Here is a 16,494-nt window from a genome sequence, read left to right as displayed (position 1 = left end):
GCAAGATGATGTCAACACAGCAATTCAGGTACATTTCAGTATTACTATTTTGTTGCACACTTCCATTTAATGTGTATCTACTGTGTATCTAAGTAAATATATGTATGTGTGCGTATGCACTGATTATGCACAGCTATGGAAAAAAATTGAGCTCCATTGTTTCTTTAGTTTTTTTACTCGTTGTAAATGCTTAATACAGTAAAGGAATGTTTTCTTGGACCAAAATATTAACGACAACAAAAACAATTCAAAATACTTGAACACATGCACTATTGGATGAATTTCAACGTTTTTCTAATAACAAAAATCACTCCATACATTCTTAACAATAGCTATGACGTTTTACTGTGAAAAAATGGTGTATTTGAGTATTCCATAATATCTTTTATTTCAGTGATTCACTTAATACACTTTTTGTAGCACCAGACATGAATATGAAAATGAACATAAAGAAAACATGGTGGTGTCAAATTTTCTTCCATGGCTATATGCGCCTGTGGTTACAGCCAAAGACAGTGTCTTACCATTTATGTAATGTAACGTTGCAAAAACACAACGGAAAATACAAATCAATTTCCAGAACACAAAGTACTTTGGACAAATTACTATATTGCGACCCCTTATCAACACAACGGTTATATGGATCAACAAAAGCTCTGCATTTAGGCTGAAAAAACTTATATTAGGTGAGATGCATATTGTCTACAGTATATGTTTGTTTAGCTTTTCGTTCTTTTCTGGCATCTTTTTAATGATAAATTGCAGTTGTGGCACTCTATTGGCCAGACAGAAATGAACATACGCTTTAATTAAAAACAAGACATAATACGCTGAAAGAGTTACAATAAATATTGTAATTATATACAGAAATTGCCGATTAATAAATCTATGAAAATATTGGCCTGGGTACAGCTCACATGTAAAATTGTTTCCTCCGCAATCCATACCAGCCATCATTGTTATTTGTTTGCCGAATACTTGGAAATCAGTCTCTTATTGTGACGCAGCTAATTCGCTAAATGTGTAGTGGCAACTAACTACCATGGAGGACTTGTTAATATATACACGATTAATATTTTATCCCACAGGCAGTGCTCATTATGACCTATCTCATCATATAAACATAAATCAGTACTACTTAGTAGTATTATTTGCAATGGTATTTTCTGATCTTTTTACTTTTTTATATTTATAACAGATGGACAATCCCACTGAAGAGAGCAATTTTTCTGACTTGGACAGTCATTCTGGATCAGATGTGGAATACAAACCTACCTATACATCATCCACTGATTCGAGTGTTGATGAAGAAATATCCCTCCCAAAGGTCAAAAATATGCCCTGTCATGACACATACAATGAAGACTCTACAAGTCAACAGACATATGAAGCAGACCAGTGTAGAGTCGCGTCTGCAATTAGAAAACAAAGTAACCCATTAACCTATGTTCAAAGAAAAAACAAAAAACAAAAGATAAGGAAAGAAGATCCATCTGTAACCATAAAAACGTGTTCAAGAAAAGAAGGCAAACGCGTTTGGGACAAAAGGCATTATTGTTTCTACTGTGGCCAATCAAATTTGAAGATGGCAAGACATTTAGAAAGGAAACATGGAATTTAAAGAAGTTGCTTTCGCGTTCAGCTTTCCATCAGGATCCAAAAAAAGAAAGTCCCTATTGGAACAGCTTCGGAACAAGGGAGACTTCAAACATAACAGCACGGTTCTAAAAGATGGACAAGGGGAACTTGTCACATGGAAGCAGCCAACCGATGCCGCCTCCACCGATGATTATTTGCCCTGCCCATCATGTTATGGGTTGTTTTTAAAAAAATGTCTGTGGAAACATCATTCAATTTGTAGAGCAAGAGAGCTATGCAAAGACGACAAGCGAAGCAAAGGAAAGAGGGTCCAAAATATTGCTGCCAGTCTCCTCCCAACAGCCGCATCGTCAGAGGGATGTGAAACAATTATCAATAACATGAGACAAGATCCTGTATCGTTTCACATACGAAAGGATTTCCTAATTTGCAAGTATGGCGAATCACTGTATTCCAAACATGGCCGTCAAGTCCAAGCACCAGTACATTGCGCAACGAATGAGGGAATTGGGACGGTTCATGCTTATTGCTAAAAAAAATGGATAAGACCATCGCGGGTCTGCAGGATTTGTGTACGCCTTTGAAGTTTAACAATGTTATAAATGTCGCAAAGAAACTCACTGCGTTCAGTCCAGGGAAAAATGAATATGGGAAACCCTCCACAGCTCTTAAATTAGGATTTTGTTTGAAAGGAGCAGTGGAAGTCCTTATTGGACAGACTCTGATGGAGGATGACGACCTGGCAGAGAGAAAGGCAAAAAAATTTCTGGAACTCCTCGAAAAAAAACTGGAAAAACCATGTATCAGTCAGTGCTCATCAAACAATAGATGAAAAAAGATGGAATAAACAAGATGATATTCCTCTTACCAAGGATGTCATCACACTCAGGGACCACCTTAGAGTGGTTGAAGAGGAGGCAAAGGCTGAATTGACCCAAGGGATGAGCTTAAGTGCTTTTCGTAAATTGAATGAATCTGTTCTGGCACAAATGATTGTTTTTAACAAGCGGCGTGAAGGGGAAGCATCACGTTTGACTCTCGAGACCTACCAGAATGCCAGCACAAATCCAGTCAATCAGGACATTTTTGAAACACTTTCACCATTGGAAAAAGAGTTAAGCAAGCTCTTAACTCGCATTGAAGTCCGGGGCAAAAGGGGCAGAAAGGTCCCAGTGTTTTTTACAGAAAGAATGAAGGAGTCCATCAACGTTTTAATTCAAAGGCGACAAGATGCAGGGATACCTGCTGAGAATCCCTATCTTTTTGCAAGACCAGGTGCAATAACAAATATCCGGGGATGTGACTGTCTGCGCAAATTTGCGAAAGAAAGCAACGCAGAAAACCCTCAATTCCTAAGGTCTACCAAACTGAGGAAACAGGTTGCGACACTGTGTCAGCTGTTGGATCTTAGTGAACAGGAATTGGAACAAGTCGCAAGGTTCATGGGACACGACATCAGAGTGCACCGAGATTTTTATAGACAGACTGATAAAACTTTTCAAATTGCAAAAATCAGCAAGCTGCTTTTTGCAATGGAGCAAGGCACTGGAACACTTAGTGGAAAGAATCTTGACACCATTAAATTATCTTTTTCTGGTAAGCATTCACTGAAATGTCATCATATTTAAAAAAAATCATTTTGAGACTGGCATAAAGAAAAACCTGATTGTTACTTCTATACTTTCTTTCTTTCTTTTCTGCACAGATGATATACCCAAAGCAGGTTCTAGTAGCACCAAACCGAGAGGGAAAAGAAAGGCAAATGTGGATGAAGGTAAATTGTAAGATTAATAAGTATACTTTACACTAACTTTCAATCTTATTTTCTGCAAAGATGATATCCCCAAAACAGGCTCAAGCAGCACAAATTCAGGGGAAAAAAGAAATGAAAATGTGGATGAAGGTAAATTGTAAGATTAATAAATCTGCCCTGGATAGGACTAATTTTCAATCTTTTTCTTTTCTGCACAGATTATATCCCCAAAGCAGGCTCTAGCAGAATCAAACCGTGGGGGAAAAGAAAAGAAAATGTCATTGAAGGTAAAATTGTAGGATGAATAAGTATGCTACTACTGTGTCTGCAGGCATCATTAGATTCTGATTTAAGAGTCAGTTTTCTGTGGCGGGTGGCTGGGTGGGATGAACGGACATCCCAAGGGTTCGAATATCTCCTCATTTTTTTTTCACGGGCGTTGTCATGAAGTATGAGGTATCATGTAGTTCTCTTGGTCAACAAGAATGGGCCAGAGGTGAGGGAGCATTTGCTGACATGTGGGGTCTGCAGGCTAAAAAAATATGACTGAGGAAGTTGTGATGAGATTGAAATCATAAGTAGCACAATACTCACCACACTTGACAGAATAACAATTTGTTCATTATTATTTAAAAACTTAGTGTTGATCGAACAGGTATATACAGTGATACCCTGGCTTATGAACTTAATTGGTTCCCAGACAGTGTGGAAGGCAAAAAGTTTGTATCCCAAAAATAATTTCCCAGAGGAAACCCTTAAAATGGGAATAACCCGTTCCCAGGTCCTCATAAAACATAATTTTCTACTTTCTAATTTTCTAAGCCTTAAAACTACACAAAATATACATTATTTTATGTATAATAAATGTGCTACGGTCTTATAATTAAAAAAATAAACTGTACTGTATAATAAAGTGGTTTTATTGACCTTTGTGATGGTCGTTGATGGCTTGATGGAATGAAGTGGCCAGTTTCATCAGCATGAAACACTTGATGAGGAACGTAGCCTTCTTCTTTCACCATCTTGAGGAATGATTCATTGTAGGTGCTTTCTCTGTGATAATTGTATCTAGTTCTTCATGGGCTCGTTCGCGAACGACACATCACTCATTGAGGCAGCTCCGTGTACAAAAAAGTTCGTATGCCAAGGTAAAGTTCGTATGCCAAGGTAAAAGTTTCAAAAATGTAACGTTCGTAAACCGAATATTGAAAATGTCTTTGGTTTATTTCAAATGGTTTTGTATACTTTGGCAATCTAGTTAAATCAGGCCCTATCAATTTTAGAATTTGACCCCTTTTCAGACACAAGGGGGCCACTTTTTTTAATTTCCCAGATGTATCCCTGTAGAATTCCAAATGATTCCTTTTCAAATGGCTCCCTGTCCCACCATAACAAGTGCAAGGTGTCATTTTGCTTGTTTTACTTTAAGGTGACGTGACAAAAAAACGAGCAAAGCGCTGTCATGGCAAACGGAATAGAACTTCTGACTCAGATGGTAAACTGGAAGCTTTTTCTGGCTATTAGTCTTACCTTGAGGTATTGGTTCACACTAACTTTTAATTTTGGATCCAGAAATATTTTTTTCTCTCCATAATTTAACAAGTTAAAATGCATGCACCGTATTTGCCCATGAGTGTCAAATTAGCAATGTCTCCTTTCTTTGTAGATTTGAGTCCAAGAAAAAAAATTGCTTCCAAAGAGCATGAAAAATCAAAGTCAGAGAAAAAGAAAGGTAAGTCTATTTATTTTATGTATATAATCCACACTGTAATGCTGCCACAAGTGGTCTTTGTGAGTATCATTAAATTGCAATTGTCATCATATTTAGGGTCTCCCAGAGTAAATTTGAGGAGACCGTGGAGTGAAGAAGAAAAGGCTGCTGTGGAAAAACACATGAAGAGACTGATAAAAGGGCATCAAGTGCCTGGGAAAGAACAGTGTACTGACTGCATTAAGAAAGAGCCGCAGACCTTGGCTCAAAAATCCTGGAAAGACATAAAGAACTTTGTCCACAACAAAATTGTGACACTCAAAAGAAGATCCACTTCTCGGGTTCTTCAGTTTTAATGATACAACAAATTTGTTTTGATGTGCATGCCTTTTTCTTCACAAATATGCACTTTAGTACACGTTCTAGTTTCTTACAAGAGTATTTAATTTTGTATTATATTCCCTTTTACTGTTGTTAAAAATGTTTTTCTTCAGGACAGATTTCATGTTAACATCATGTTAAAATAAAGTTTTAGTTTATTTGATTTGGTTATGGAAATTCATTGAGGAAAAGCATGGGTCACTTTACCAAAGTAGTTATGATACAGCAATCGACCAGACCAGCTTCCGATTGATATGAACATATAAATAAGGAATTCCATTTATTTTAAGTTAAAACTATGAAGTTGTTCATTAAACAGTCTCTCTCTCTCTCTCTCTCTCTCTCTCTCTCTCTCTCTCTCTCTCTCTCTCTCTCTCTCTCTCTCTCTCTCTCTCTCTCTCTCTCTCTCTCTCTCTCTCTCTCTCTCTCTCTCTCTCTCTCTCTCTCTCTCTATATATATATATATATATATATATATATATATAGTAAAGTCTCATATCGATATCAGATATATCGATAGTCCCGGTTATATCGATACTATTAAAAATTACATGCAAACAGTATACATATATCGATAGTCCCGGTTATATCGATATTTTTTCGGACTCCCTTGAATATCGATATAACGAGACTTTACTGTATATATATACACACAATTAAAATACAAAATGTCTGCCGTGTAATTGTAGGTGATAATGAGAGGTAAAAGTTGATACAAAAAGTGGTTTGAAAACTCAACTGAATCAACCAAACAAAATAAATAAATAAATAAAAAACGATGTTTCGAACATAATTCACTATATGAGTGAGGTCCCTGGATGTACCCATTCGGACCTCACTTGTCTAGTGATTCCACTCTCAAGTCTACTTATTGCTTTGTTTTTTTAAACAAGTTGAAGTGGGAAATGCAGTTAGGGGGATATCTAGTGTTCAAATATAACACTGGTTCTTCTCTAAACTTATCAGAAAGGGTGGTCCTCACTCCTGATGTGGAGTTACCCGGACCTCACAAAGTCGTTCAAACAGGAAAGCGTGTGCGTGTGCGTGTGTGCGTGTGTGTGTGTGTGTGTGTGTGTGCGCGCTTGTGTTTTAATGGCTTTTCTCTCCCCCTATATCAAAGGTAAAAAATAAAATGGTCCATTAAAAAGTATATTAACCAGTACTTAATTCAAACTTTAACCACAGCAGGAGCAATCAGCACATTGCCTTACAATGATAGATGAATTGGGCTCCCATTTGTTGGTTTAGCTGTATTTCCTCTTGCCTTGTGGTCTTCCAACTAATCGGGAAAGTTCATCTTTCAGGTTAAAAGGACACAAACACACATGAACAACAACATGAATGTGACTAACCAATACGTCGATCGCGATCTACTGGTCGATAGCGGAGGTAGTACTGGTCGATCGCAGCGTGACAGTAAAAAAACATTTGTCAGCCTATCAAACGTCCCGTCACTTGATTGACATACAGGGCAACCATTCAGATGACAACTGAATTTTTACCTTTAGGTCGCCGTGCATGCGTAAACAACGGCGCTAAACGCAGCAAAATTTACAAGCTAGTCAGCGAATTACCTCAGATTTTAAGTCCTTGCTAAAACATATGGTGATCAAAATGAGTGAGAACGCGGGACCAAGTAAGGGGGCAAAACATGTTACTTTCATACGGAATGGGAAAATGTGGAGCGGCATTTTCGGACTGTTCATGGAAAATACAACATTGACTTTCCGCCGAAAAGCCAGCTGAGAAAGAGAACTGTGGACGAACTAAAATCCCAGTTGTCCGGACAGCAGTCATTTTTCACTCAACATACTTCAAAAGCGAAAGCCGCCACCGAAGCATCGTTCCCCGTGAGTCATGCCATCGTTAAAAACAATAGGTCCTTCCATGATGGAGAGATGGTAAAAGAAGCATTCGTTGAAGCAGCTGACTGCTTGTTCAGAGACGTTAAAAATAAGGCAGAGATATTATCTTCAATCAAATCTCTGCAGCTGTCAAGACATACAGTTACACGGCGCTGTGAAGCCACGGCTGAGGATTTAACCCAGCAAATGTGGAAAGACATCGGAGATTGTGAGTGTTCTCACTGCTGAGGTCCAGCGCTCATGGACAGTCCTGTAACTTACTCACACGGGAAAAGTACCCCAACATGAGGAAATGTGCTACCTCCTTGACTGCATTATTCGGCTCCACTTATTTATGTGAGTCGGCCTTTTCCAACATGAAGATCATTAAGTCCAAATACCGTTCCACCATGAATGATGAACATTTATTTGGAAATGTGCTTGAGACTGGCTGTCAGCAGCTACTGTCCGGACTATGCATCCCTGGCTGATTCAATTCAGTGCAAGTCATCAAAGTAAACTCAGGTAATTAGAAAAAAATGTTAATAGTTATGTGTTATTTTACTATGTATCATTTTACTTATGGTTTTATTGTTATGTGCTTTGTTTTATTGTTTTTATTGTAAAGTGTCCTTGGGTGTTTTGAAAAGTGCTTGAAATTAAATGTATTATTATTATTATAGTTATGTATTATGTTATGTATATGTAGTTATTATGTGTGTTGTGCAATATTGGCTTATTCAGTTATGCAAGGTACATCAACATACATTGTACATACAAAGAATCCTTAAAACATTTGAAAATAATTATGTTTTGCATTTTTGTCGTGGGTAGATCATTTTGACTTGGTTGTTTTTATAAGTAGCTCGTATGCTGAAAAAGTGTGAGCACCCCTGATTTAGTGTCTTTCCTTTTTTTGCTATCCATCAATGTGGCACATGGTCTCAGAGGTATACAGTGTGTGTCACCAGAGATAGATTATTTAACACTGCGCTCCAATGTCCCTTTAACTGTTCTGAATCGGCCCCGCGTTTTAAAGCCATTGGGAGACAGAAAGAGGTTTGAGCATCTTACTCAGGAAGGAATTGACATTTTTTTCTGCAAGTCATGATCAATACTAAACCTGCAGTGCATGCTTGTGTTTTGCTTGACTGAAAGAAGCAGTCAATCCATACAGGGTTTTACATTACTGTACTACATTTAGAGCCCTGACAGGATGCGATAAGTCAGTGACTCCCAACCTTCATGTAGCAATGGCAGTTTTAAAAAAAATGCACCACCAAAGAAAAATGTTCACACAAAGTGAATACATACTGTAAGTCAATTCAATGCTAGAAGAACATTTAATTGTTCTTTGTCTTACCATAAGCAAATATAAACGGACTAAGATTGTTATAAAAAAAAAAAAAATCACCAATGAAGCAGTATTTTCATTTCCCACGACAGCGTCAGAGCTCTTATGGCACACAGGTTGGGAGTCACTGCGACAAGTCACCAATTTCAAGGACAACTTTTACTCAAACAACATGAACATTGTCTACATTGAACATTGTCATAGTCCATCAATCACAATATAATACAAAAAAAATGTTATTTAATATTGTGCTTTCACAACGGCTGCAGCTATAAGAAAGCACTTTACAATACAATTTAAAATTACATTATCAAACAAAACAAACAAAGCTATATAGCAATCATTGCTAAGAAATACATAAATCTCACATCAAAATTCAATTTATACTTTTGACTTAACAAAAAAGCGAACCTTGACCTGCAGAGGGCAACAAACCAATCATGCAAATGGGAACCCCATTTGCATGATTACATTTACAAATGCACCTTGGAGATGCAACATATGCAGATGTTATATTGCACATTGCTTTTTGAGTCAGTGCGGTTGCATTCATCACATCTTGATTCCCTAGGCCGTTAATTTTCCAGAGACTAAATACATAACTCAATAAAAGGACATTGACTTGTAGCAACATTATGCTTTTCTTTCTGTGTCATTACAGGGGAGTAATGTAATGGAGGAACAGGACTTGCGTGAAATTGGGATCACAGACCCAAGCCACAGAAAGAAGATCCTACATGCAGCACATTCTCTCCCCAAGGTATGAATCGCCTTCGGTTGCCTGCAAAGATAGAAGTGCTGGTCTCGCTCAGATTCATATTAGTGACTGTGTTGGACGCACTTGCTTGTTTCAGGTGAAAGCACTGGGCTGTGACAGCAGCAGTTCCCTATCCTCCTGGTTGGAGAATCTGGGCCTAAATGAGTACCTCCATAACTTCCTGGCCAGTGGTTACCGTTCTCTGGATTGTGTCAAGAACCTTTGGGAACTGGAAATTGTCAATGTGCGTAATTAAGCATAATGAACTGAATGTGGGTTTGTGGAAATTGGGTCTTTTGATTCTAGATGTTTTTTTTCTGCTCGCTTGAATCCAGGTCCTCAAGATTACCCTGCTTGGGCACAGGAAGCGAATTATTGCATCATTAGCAGAGAGACCTTGTGAAGAACCTCCCATCAAGCCACCGCGGTTGTCTCAGATCAAGGTGATTGCAGCCTTTTGTGTACAAGAGGATGATAATCATTTCAGTTCAGTCATGCTTGGCCCCCAAATAATGTTCCAGAATCAAGGGGGAGTAGCATCGATTGGTGTTTATACAACACAAACACTTTTCATCTTACATTTACCAGTGCTAGATGACCTAGGCATCATAGCAACAATACAATACAAAACGGTAAGAAGGCCAATTTCAAGATAAACCCTGCCTGGGCTAATAATATACAGGCATCTGTACCTAAGTAAGCATTTATTTTCAAAATATTTTTATTTAAAACATGTGGCGTAACTTCACTTGTTTTCTAGACCCTGAGGCATTGCCAGCAGAAATTATTGCTACTTGCTACGACACAATGGCATTCTGAAAAAAAAACATTCAATCGCTGATTAAGGGCAATGAAAAATATGACTTAATTACACAAATACTGTACTATTGGTAATAAACCAGGCTAACTCAAATGTGCTATTTTTAGCCGCCAACATCACGACTGTCATTGTGATGTCACTTTGCAAACAAGTAGTGTGTTTAGGAGCTCGTACATGTCAGGACTTGGCTTAACGGTTAAGCTGGTTAAGCCAGGTTAAGCCTTAACCACGCTTAACCAGTCCCTAGACAGCAACACTCAACCATCAAATACAAATCGTTTTTACACCATCATATCTACATCCTGAGATGTAAATAATCAAATCCCATTTTAATTTAACACAGTTTAATCATGTGAAGTCAATCCAAAGGATTTGTTTTACGTCCTGGCTCTCTCTTCAAACGAGGAGAAGTAAATGGGAGAACCTTGACCAAAACAGTGAAAAAGTATTTACGTTGATCATCAACAAAATATGTGATTGTCTGCAGTGCCAAGACCTCCCAGTATCCCATTCCTCGTTTTCACTCGGTCTGATGGAGTCCTCAATGTGTCAGTCCATGGATCCTCTGCTTCCCGCTGGAGAACCAGTGAGGAAGAGAGCCCAAGATAACAACTATGATGTCACCCAAAGACATTGCAGTGAACGTCGCAGATCACATGTGCGTTCGTCAGCATCTTCCTCTTACAGCGATTATCAATGTTAGCAAAGAATCACATACCAGATGTCTTGCTCTTGCTCTCCAGGAATGGCAAGAGGAGCGGCACCGGGAATCCCGTCTGGTACTTCGGCCACCTAGTCTGGCAGCTCCATACGCTCCGGTCCAGAGCTGGCATCATCAACCAGAGAAGCTCATCTTTGAATCCTGCGCCTATGAAGCCAGCGTGAGTTTCTAATATCTCCGCTAGCAAAGCCACTTGCTTTGACTGTTTGGTGAACGCGTCAAAGAATAATCAGATCGAGGTTTCTTTACAGTACTTGGGTTCCATGCTCATCAAGGAGCTACGAGGCACTGAGTCCACCCAAGATGCCTGTGCCAAAATGCGGGTCAGTACCAATGATAATGTGATCTGAGTGCAAGAAGTAACATTCTACATTTTAGCCCAACTGCATGTTCTTTCCACTTTGTGTCTTTGGCTATTTCTTCCAGAGATCAACAGAGCAAATGAGAAAAGTTCCCACCATTGTCCTCTCGATTACATACAAAGGTGTGAAGTTCATTGATGCAGCCAACAAGGTAAATTATGTTAACTCATTCGCTGCCATTCCTGAATTTATTTGGAATAGAAAAGTGTGACGTTGAGTGCCATTCCCAAATTTTTTCGGGTGTTTGTTTTTCTTGCAAGGTGTGCTGATAAAGTGCTGGTCAGACCTCTGGCAATGTGTTTTGCCTTCCACGAAGGGGCAGCATTTACCTTTTATCCATGTTAGCACTTTGTTACAGCTGCAGCTGTTATTACAGGGCTAGATAAATCAATATGTATGCTTTGTGTTGTATTTTTTACAGCCGCCCCCGTTTCAAGCTCAGCTAACTCCAGAACCATATAACTTAGAAAATAACAATTTCTTTCTGAAGAAAGAAGAGCGTCTGAGGTTTCTTCCGCTGTCTTGAATGTTTATGTAGTCCTAAAACTCAATATTCTGTGGGTTGCAATTTGAGTGAAAATGACAAAAACCCTGGCGCTCTAGTGGACACATGTTTGCACATCCTCTGGCAGTGAATGAGTTAATTGGCTCTGCTACTTCTTCTGAAAAGTCACTTTGAACTTTGGGTCAGTGTCAGTGAGTAGCTGTCAATTTCAGTGCTTTGTTGGATAGTAACGTATACATAAACATTCAAGTCATTTTCTTAAGTACAAATTGAGCCACTCAATAAAATAGGAGAGTGAACTCTGCTGTAATGATGGTGGGGACTCGTGGTCTTCTACTGGTTCAAGCTTCACTCCTCATTTTGGTAAACGGACAGGGGCTGGTCTTTGGAGTATGTTCAATCTGTACTTTAACTTCTTAAAAATACTGTATACATTGTTGCCTCTTTGAATGTATTTTCCACCTTCTGTACTGCACCCAAAGAGGCCCTCCCTCTCTCAAATTAAAAATGGAAGCAGTGTTTGTTGGCATATCCCCAGAGCCTTTTGTTATCAGTTGCAGCTGCTGCGCAACGATGTTTTTCACATTTACAGTAGAATATATGAATAGAAAAGGAAACTCAAAAGACATTAGACGGTTTGATCTGACCTCTTTCTGGTCTTCTTGCAGAATATCATTGCGGAGCACGAGATCCGTAACATTTCATGTGCAGCACAGGACCCGGAAGACTTGTGTACATTTGCCTACATTACCAAGGACTTGCAGACCAGCCATCACTACTGCCATGTGTTCAGCACTATTGATGTGGTAATTGCAATCAGCACGCCCTGTGCTTGTAAATTATGAACCTCTCCTCATTCTGATGGAATATGGCATGTATCATAGGTTGTGTTTCCCGCCGAAACTAGGCTTTGAAAGCATTGCTGGCTTGAAATTGCAATGAGTGACCAAAAGGATTAAATTTAGAAGTATGATCAAAATACGGTCATACCTTGGTCTTTGACAACCACAGGTATGACCAAGGGTATGACTGTACTGGAAAAGTAAATGTAAAACAACCCTGTTGAATTGTGTGTTTTTGCATGGATCCCCTTCTTTGTTGTTTAAGCACAAGGTTGTCATCAAAGACATGAAAATCTAAAAAAGAAAGCAGAGCCCTTTTCTCAGTTACTCCTCTGTGATCACACTCTTTTAGAACCTTACCTATGAGATCATCCTGACACTGGGTCAAGCATTTGAGGTGGCATATCAACTGGCTCTCCAGGCCCAGAGGACCAAACTGCAACAGAGCTTACCAGGAGAGCTCATCGAGACCAAGTCCAGCCGACCTGTTCCCAAACCACGAGGAAGTGTCCGCAAGTCAGTGGTGAGTCGAAAATGTTGCTGAGTTAACACGGAAGAATAATTTAAGTCACACAAAATTCCCAACTCCATTATTTGGTTTCCATTTTGAAAAGCATCCTGTGAGAACTTGAGAAATTTCTACCATTCCTTGAATCAGTCCTTCCCAGAACTGCTCATCCTCAGTTGGGTTGTGCTCACCGTCGAATTGTATTCACTGCCTAATCAAAGGTCACTTATAGACCAATAACCAGTGACACACCCCCAGGTGAATGACTTCCATTAACCTCCAAGCTAACCGAATGAATCTAATTTTACCAGGTTGCTGTTTGCCTACAATGAGCATTACTCTCTGATTGAGTGTTTACTGTTGAATATGGATGAGCAAACTACACTTCAGAGACACATTTACAACTTGGGCTCAATTAACAAGCTAAAAAGCATCATGGGGTGTTCAGCAGTCAGTGTTGCATGCTTGTCAAATTTTTGTCATGACTTGCATATTATCATTCCAGCCTCTCCTTCCCTGTTGGCTACAACTCTCCTTTTCTGTTTAGTTAATGTCACAACTTGTACGCCAGCATTAAACTTCCTTCCTCCACTCCACATGATGCTCTCCCTTCAGCTCCTCGTGGCATTGTTTTTATGACCTTCCCCAGCTACGACATAATTGTCCAGTTCACGCGTGTCTCTGTTGTTGTGCTTGTTTTACAGTTAGTTTATGAGTCTTAATTTAGTGATTATGAGTGGTTGGCAGTGTTCCTTTTGGCTGCTGCTTTTTCATATACTGACCCAAAATGATTGGATTGGAGCAGCGCCTGCTCTTACATGTTCAAATCAGAACATGTATATGATAGTTGCCCATGTTAAGCGTTTTGTTACAGTGCCATCTGTTTTTAAAGCGCTATATAAAACAATATGTATTGTATTGTAGAGAACAACATTTGTCACTCAGTGATGAATCAATTTCAGGAATCATCATCTCAATGGACTCATGATGAAAATAGCAGGAAAAATGCATCTGATCACCTAATTTTTGTTTTTAGGATGCCCTTTTGGAACAGGAGGGAGATTCCCAGTCACAGAGCGGCGCCACGTGGCTCATGGACCCCAATGAACCAAAGCGTACAATCAGCACTAAGTATGAGACCACCATATTCTGAGTGGACCCCCTCCACCCTCCCTTCTTCCTGACATCTGAACTTGCGCCTGGTCTCAATTTTTCACCTTCCCATTGCCCTCTGTGTGCCTTTCACTGCAACTCCATCGATCTTCCCAATCATTCCTGAACACTTGTAGCTGTCTGCTATTATAATTCCCCTACCAGCTGGTATTATTTACACTGCCAGCCTGCTAATCACCTTCACTGCTAGTTGCCTCTGTTTACCTTGTATGCTCCTTGAACTCGCTAGAAGATACCCCACGCTCCTCACCCCCAAAACCCAGTCGTGAATCTCACTATTGACTCTTGGTGATAAGACTTTTTTTCCCTGGTACTTTTCCTGCTCTGCTAGGTGACGGCCGCTCTGAGGCTTTTCACTCCCGACACCCATCGCTTTCCCACAGCTATGAGGCTGCACGTATCTTGCACATGGATTGCCCGGTCCTGTTGCTGTTGTTTTTTCAATGTATCACTGGGCTTGAACTATTTTCTCAGCTTTTTTTCAGCAGTTAATTAAGATCCAAAGGAGGGAAATATCCCAAAACACTGTGATATGGTCATGTAGCTTAGCATTGAAGCACTTTTACATACTCCTCAAGTCAAGTGCACCTTCCCGTGTTTTGGCCTTATTTGAAAAGGGGGATGATAGGCTACATCACTCCATAAATAATGTCTTTTAGGCCTGTTAGTTTGACAAAATTTTAACTTTGTGTATGTGTCATTCTCCCTGTAGCTAAACATAGCCCCCAGCCTGTATTCACGGACAACCCTGTTGAATGATGGGTAGGATGTTTTTAGGGGGGAGATAGGAGTATTCCTGAACCATCATCATTCTGGAGAAATGTGGTTATTGGTCCGACATCACAACGTTCATCACATCACTTCCTTCCCACCGGACATGTCTCATCACGTATGGAGGGCATACTCGACACGGTTGCCCATCTTCATCTTCGAAAAGTGAGGAATATATTTTGTGTTTGTGTATGAGTTGTTTTTTTAAGATACAAATGTAAGTCATAATTTAATTTGTCCTTTACCATCTCATCCTCAGCATGTATAACTGTGATCAGCAATCTTGTACAGAGTGGTTTCTTTATTTTAACCAAACTAATAGCCAGAGGTAACACTACAAAGACTGTTTTCCAGATATGTAAGAGGGTGCAGCTTTGGTATTTGACCTCATTGCCATGTATTATGATTTTATAGGACAGTTGTTGTCATGCAGCAACTTACTTTGTCTCTTGGCTCCTTTGTCCAATTCATCTTGTGAGATTATTCACCAAACCTGCCATGCAGGATGGTACTTCTTTGATTTATTTTTCTGTAGTTCAAAAATATTTTTTTCAAAAATAATAATACTTTTCTCACTGTTAATGGTACTTGCTGCCCAACTGATGAATATACAATAACATGTACATCAGCGAAGGTGTGTTTTACAGTGCACTACATAGTGCATCTACAAAATCAGCCAAGTGAGTCATATCCATATTTTTTTTGTTCACTAAGAAAAGCTTTCCTTTCAAAGGGGCTATAATCATTTATGTTGAGCACTGTACACTTGTTTGGTACGTCGTCTGAGCAGTGGGTTTAAATTTATGGTACACTGTCTTAAACACGCTGGTGAGGGCCCCTTCCGCCATCAGCATGATTCCATTTTGCCTTTGCACACCACTGAGGCGCAGAGTAAATATTTTGGGACATTTTTGATGCAAAAGATATTCTACATGAAACTAGTGGTCTTTATTTTGATACTTGAATGATTTTTGCTTTGATAGATCTCTATACAGTATGTATGTATGTATGTATGTATGTATGTATGTATGTATGTATGTATGTATGTATGTATGTATGTATGTATGTATGTATGTATGTATGTATGTAATTTTTGACTTATGTCAAAAGAGATTAAAAGGACTATGTCTTATAAAGTTACACATATCGTGGTAAACACCCTGCGTGAGTCCGAGGGAAAACGAGGGACCTCACTTTAGAAAAAAAAGATTGTAAATAATCTTGGGCTTCCCGTTTTTTTCATGATTCTTTTCGTAATTGTTCAATGAATAAACTGCGCAGTTTGACAGTTTGTCCTTGTTTGTTTTCATTCCTAAGAATTATTTTTATTATGATATTGAACTGACCTGGTATTATTGTATGGTGTTGTATTTTTTCTTTTTTTTAATAGTGA

The 16,494-nt window shown here is 39.1% G+C and overlaps 2 protein-coding genes across 12 annotated transcripts in view; both read left to right on the top strand.

Moving 5' to 3' along the window:
* The window catches only part of anks1aa (ankyrin repeat and sterile alpha motif domain containing 1Aa), a 67,659-nt gene extending 51,466 nt beyond the window's left edge, over nucleotides 1–16,193 (top strand). For 7 of the 9 annotated variants that reach the window (XM_088995501.1, XM_088995477.1, XM_088995469.1 and 4 more), the window contains 10 exons: nucleotides 9,304–9,402; nucleotides 9,497–9,643; nucleotides 9,735–9,842; nucleotides 10,707–10,877; nucleotides 10,963–11,100; nucleotides 11,192–11,263; nucleotides 11,367–11,453; nucleotides 12,476–12,613; nucleotides 13,002–13,172; nucleotides 14,194–16,193. In XM_088995501.1, coding sequence (XP_088851627.1) covers nucleotides 9,304–9,402; nucleotides 9,497–9,643; nucleotides 9,735–9,842; nucleotides 10,707–10,877; nucleotides 10,963–11,100; nucleotides 11,192–11,263; nucleotides 11,367–11,453; nucleotides 12,476–12,613; nucleotides 13,002–13,172; nucleotides 14,194–14,310 — 1,248 coding nt within the window. In that variant the 3' untranslated portion in view covers nucleotides 14,311–16,193. The remainder of the gene's footprint in view (nucleotides 1–9,303; nucleotides 9,403–9,496; nucleotides 9,644–9,734; nucleotides 9,843–10,706; nucleotides 10,878–10,962; nucleotides 11,101–11,191; nucleotides 11,264–11,366; nucleotides 11,454–12,475; nucleotides 12,614–13,001; nucleotides 13,173–14,193) is intronic. The other 2 variants (XM_088995455.1, XM_088995463.1) reach the window with 2 other exon arrangements.
* On the top strand, nucleotides 1,617–5,607 carry LOC148903048 (uncharacterized). 3 transcript variants are annotated; one of them, XR_016114859.1, is made up of 7 exons: nucleotides 1,617–3,195; nucleotides 3,305–3,373; nucleotides 3,434–3,502; nucleotides 3,571–3,639; nucleotides 4,782–4,888; nucleotides 5,019–5,084; nucleotides 5,181–5,213. XR_016114859.1 is itself a non-coding variant. In XM_088995511.1 (7 exons), the coding sequence occupies exons 1-7, from the start codon at nucleotides 2,331–2,333 to the stop codon at nucleotides 5,417–5,419; spliced, it is 1,443 nt and encodes a 480-aa protein (XP_088851637.1). In that variant the 5' UTR covers nucleotides 1,617–2,330; the 3' UTR covers nucleotides 5,420–5,607. The 3 variants fall into 3 exon arrangements, 2 of the variants coding, with proteins under 2 accessions (XP_088851637.1, XP_088851644.1); XM_088995511.1 differs by having other exon boundaries at nucleotides 4,782–4,847; nucleotides 5,181–5,607; XM_088995518.1 differs by lacking the exon at nucleotides 4,782–4,888 and having other exon boundaries at nucleotides 5,181–5,607.
* Nucleotides 16,194–16,494: the final 301 nt, after the last annotated feature.

The sequence above is a fragment of the Hippocampus bargibanti genome, linkage group LG01 (assembly GCF_051943395.1).
Source record: "Hippocampus bargibanti isolate YZ-2025 linkage group LG01, ASM5194339v1, whole genome shotgun sequence".
NCBI lineage: Eukaryota > Metazoa > Chordata > Actinopteri > Syngnathiformes > Syngnathidae > Hippocampus > Hippocampus bargibanti.
The sequence above is the reverse complement of the archived record's forward strand: the minus strand, read 5'-3'. Positions and strand labels throughout refer to the sequence as shown.

What these genes read in the sequence shown, in the direction of transcription:
- LOC148903048 (XM_088995511.1), top strand. Translation starts at nt 2,331, where the DNA reads ATGACGACCTGGCAGAGAGAAAGGCAAAAAAATTTCTGGAACTCCTCG. An exon ending in CATTAAATTATCTTTTTCTG is followed by an intron (nt 3,196 to 3,304) that starts GTAAGCATTCAC and finishes TTTTCTGCACAG; the next exon opens with ATGATATACCCAAAGCAGGT. An exon ending in AAAGTCAGAGAAAAAGAAAG is followed by an intron (nt 5,085 to 5,180) that starts GTAAGTCTATTT and finishes CATCATATTTAG; the next exon opens with GGTCTCCCAGAGTAAATTTG.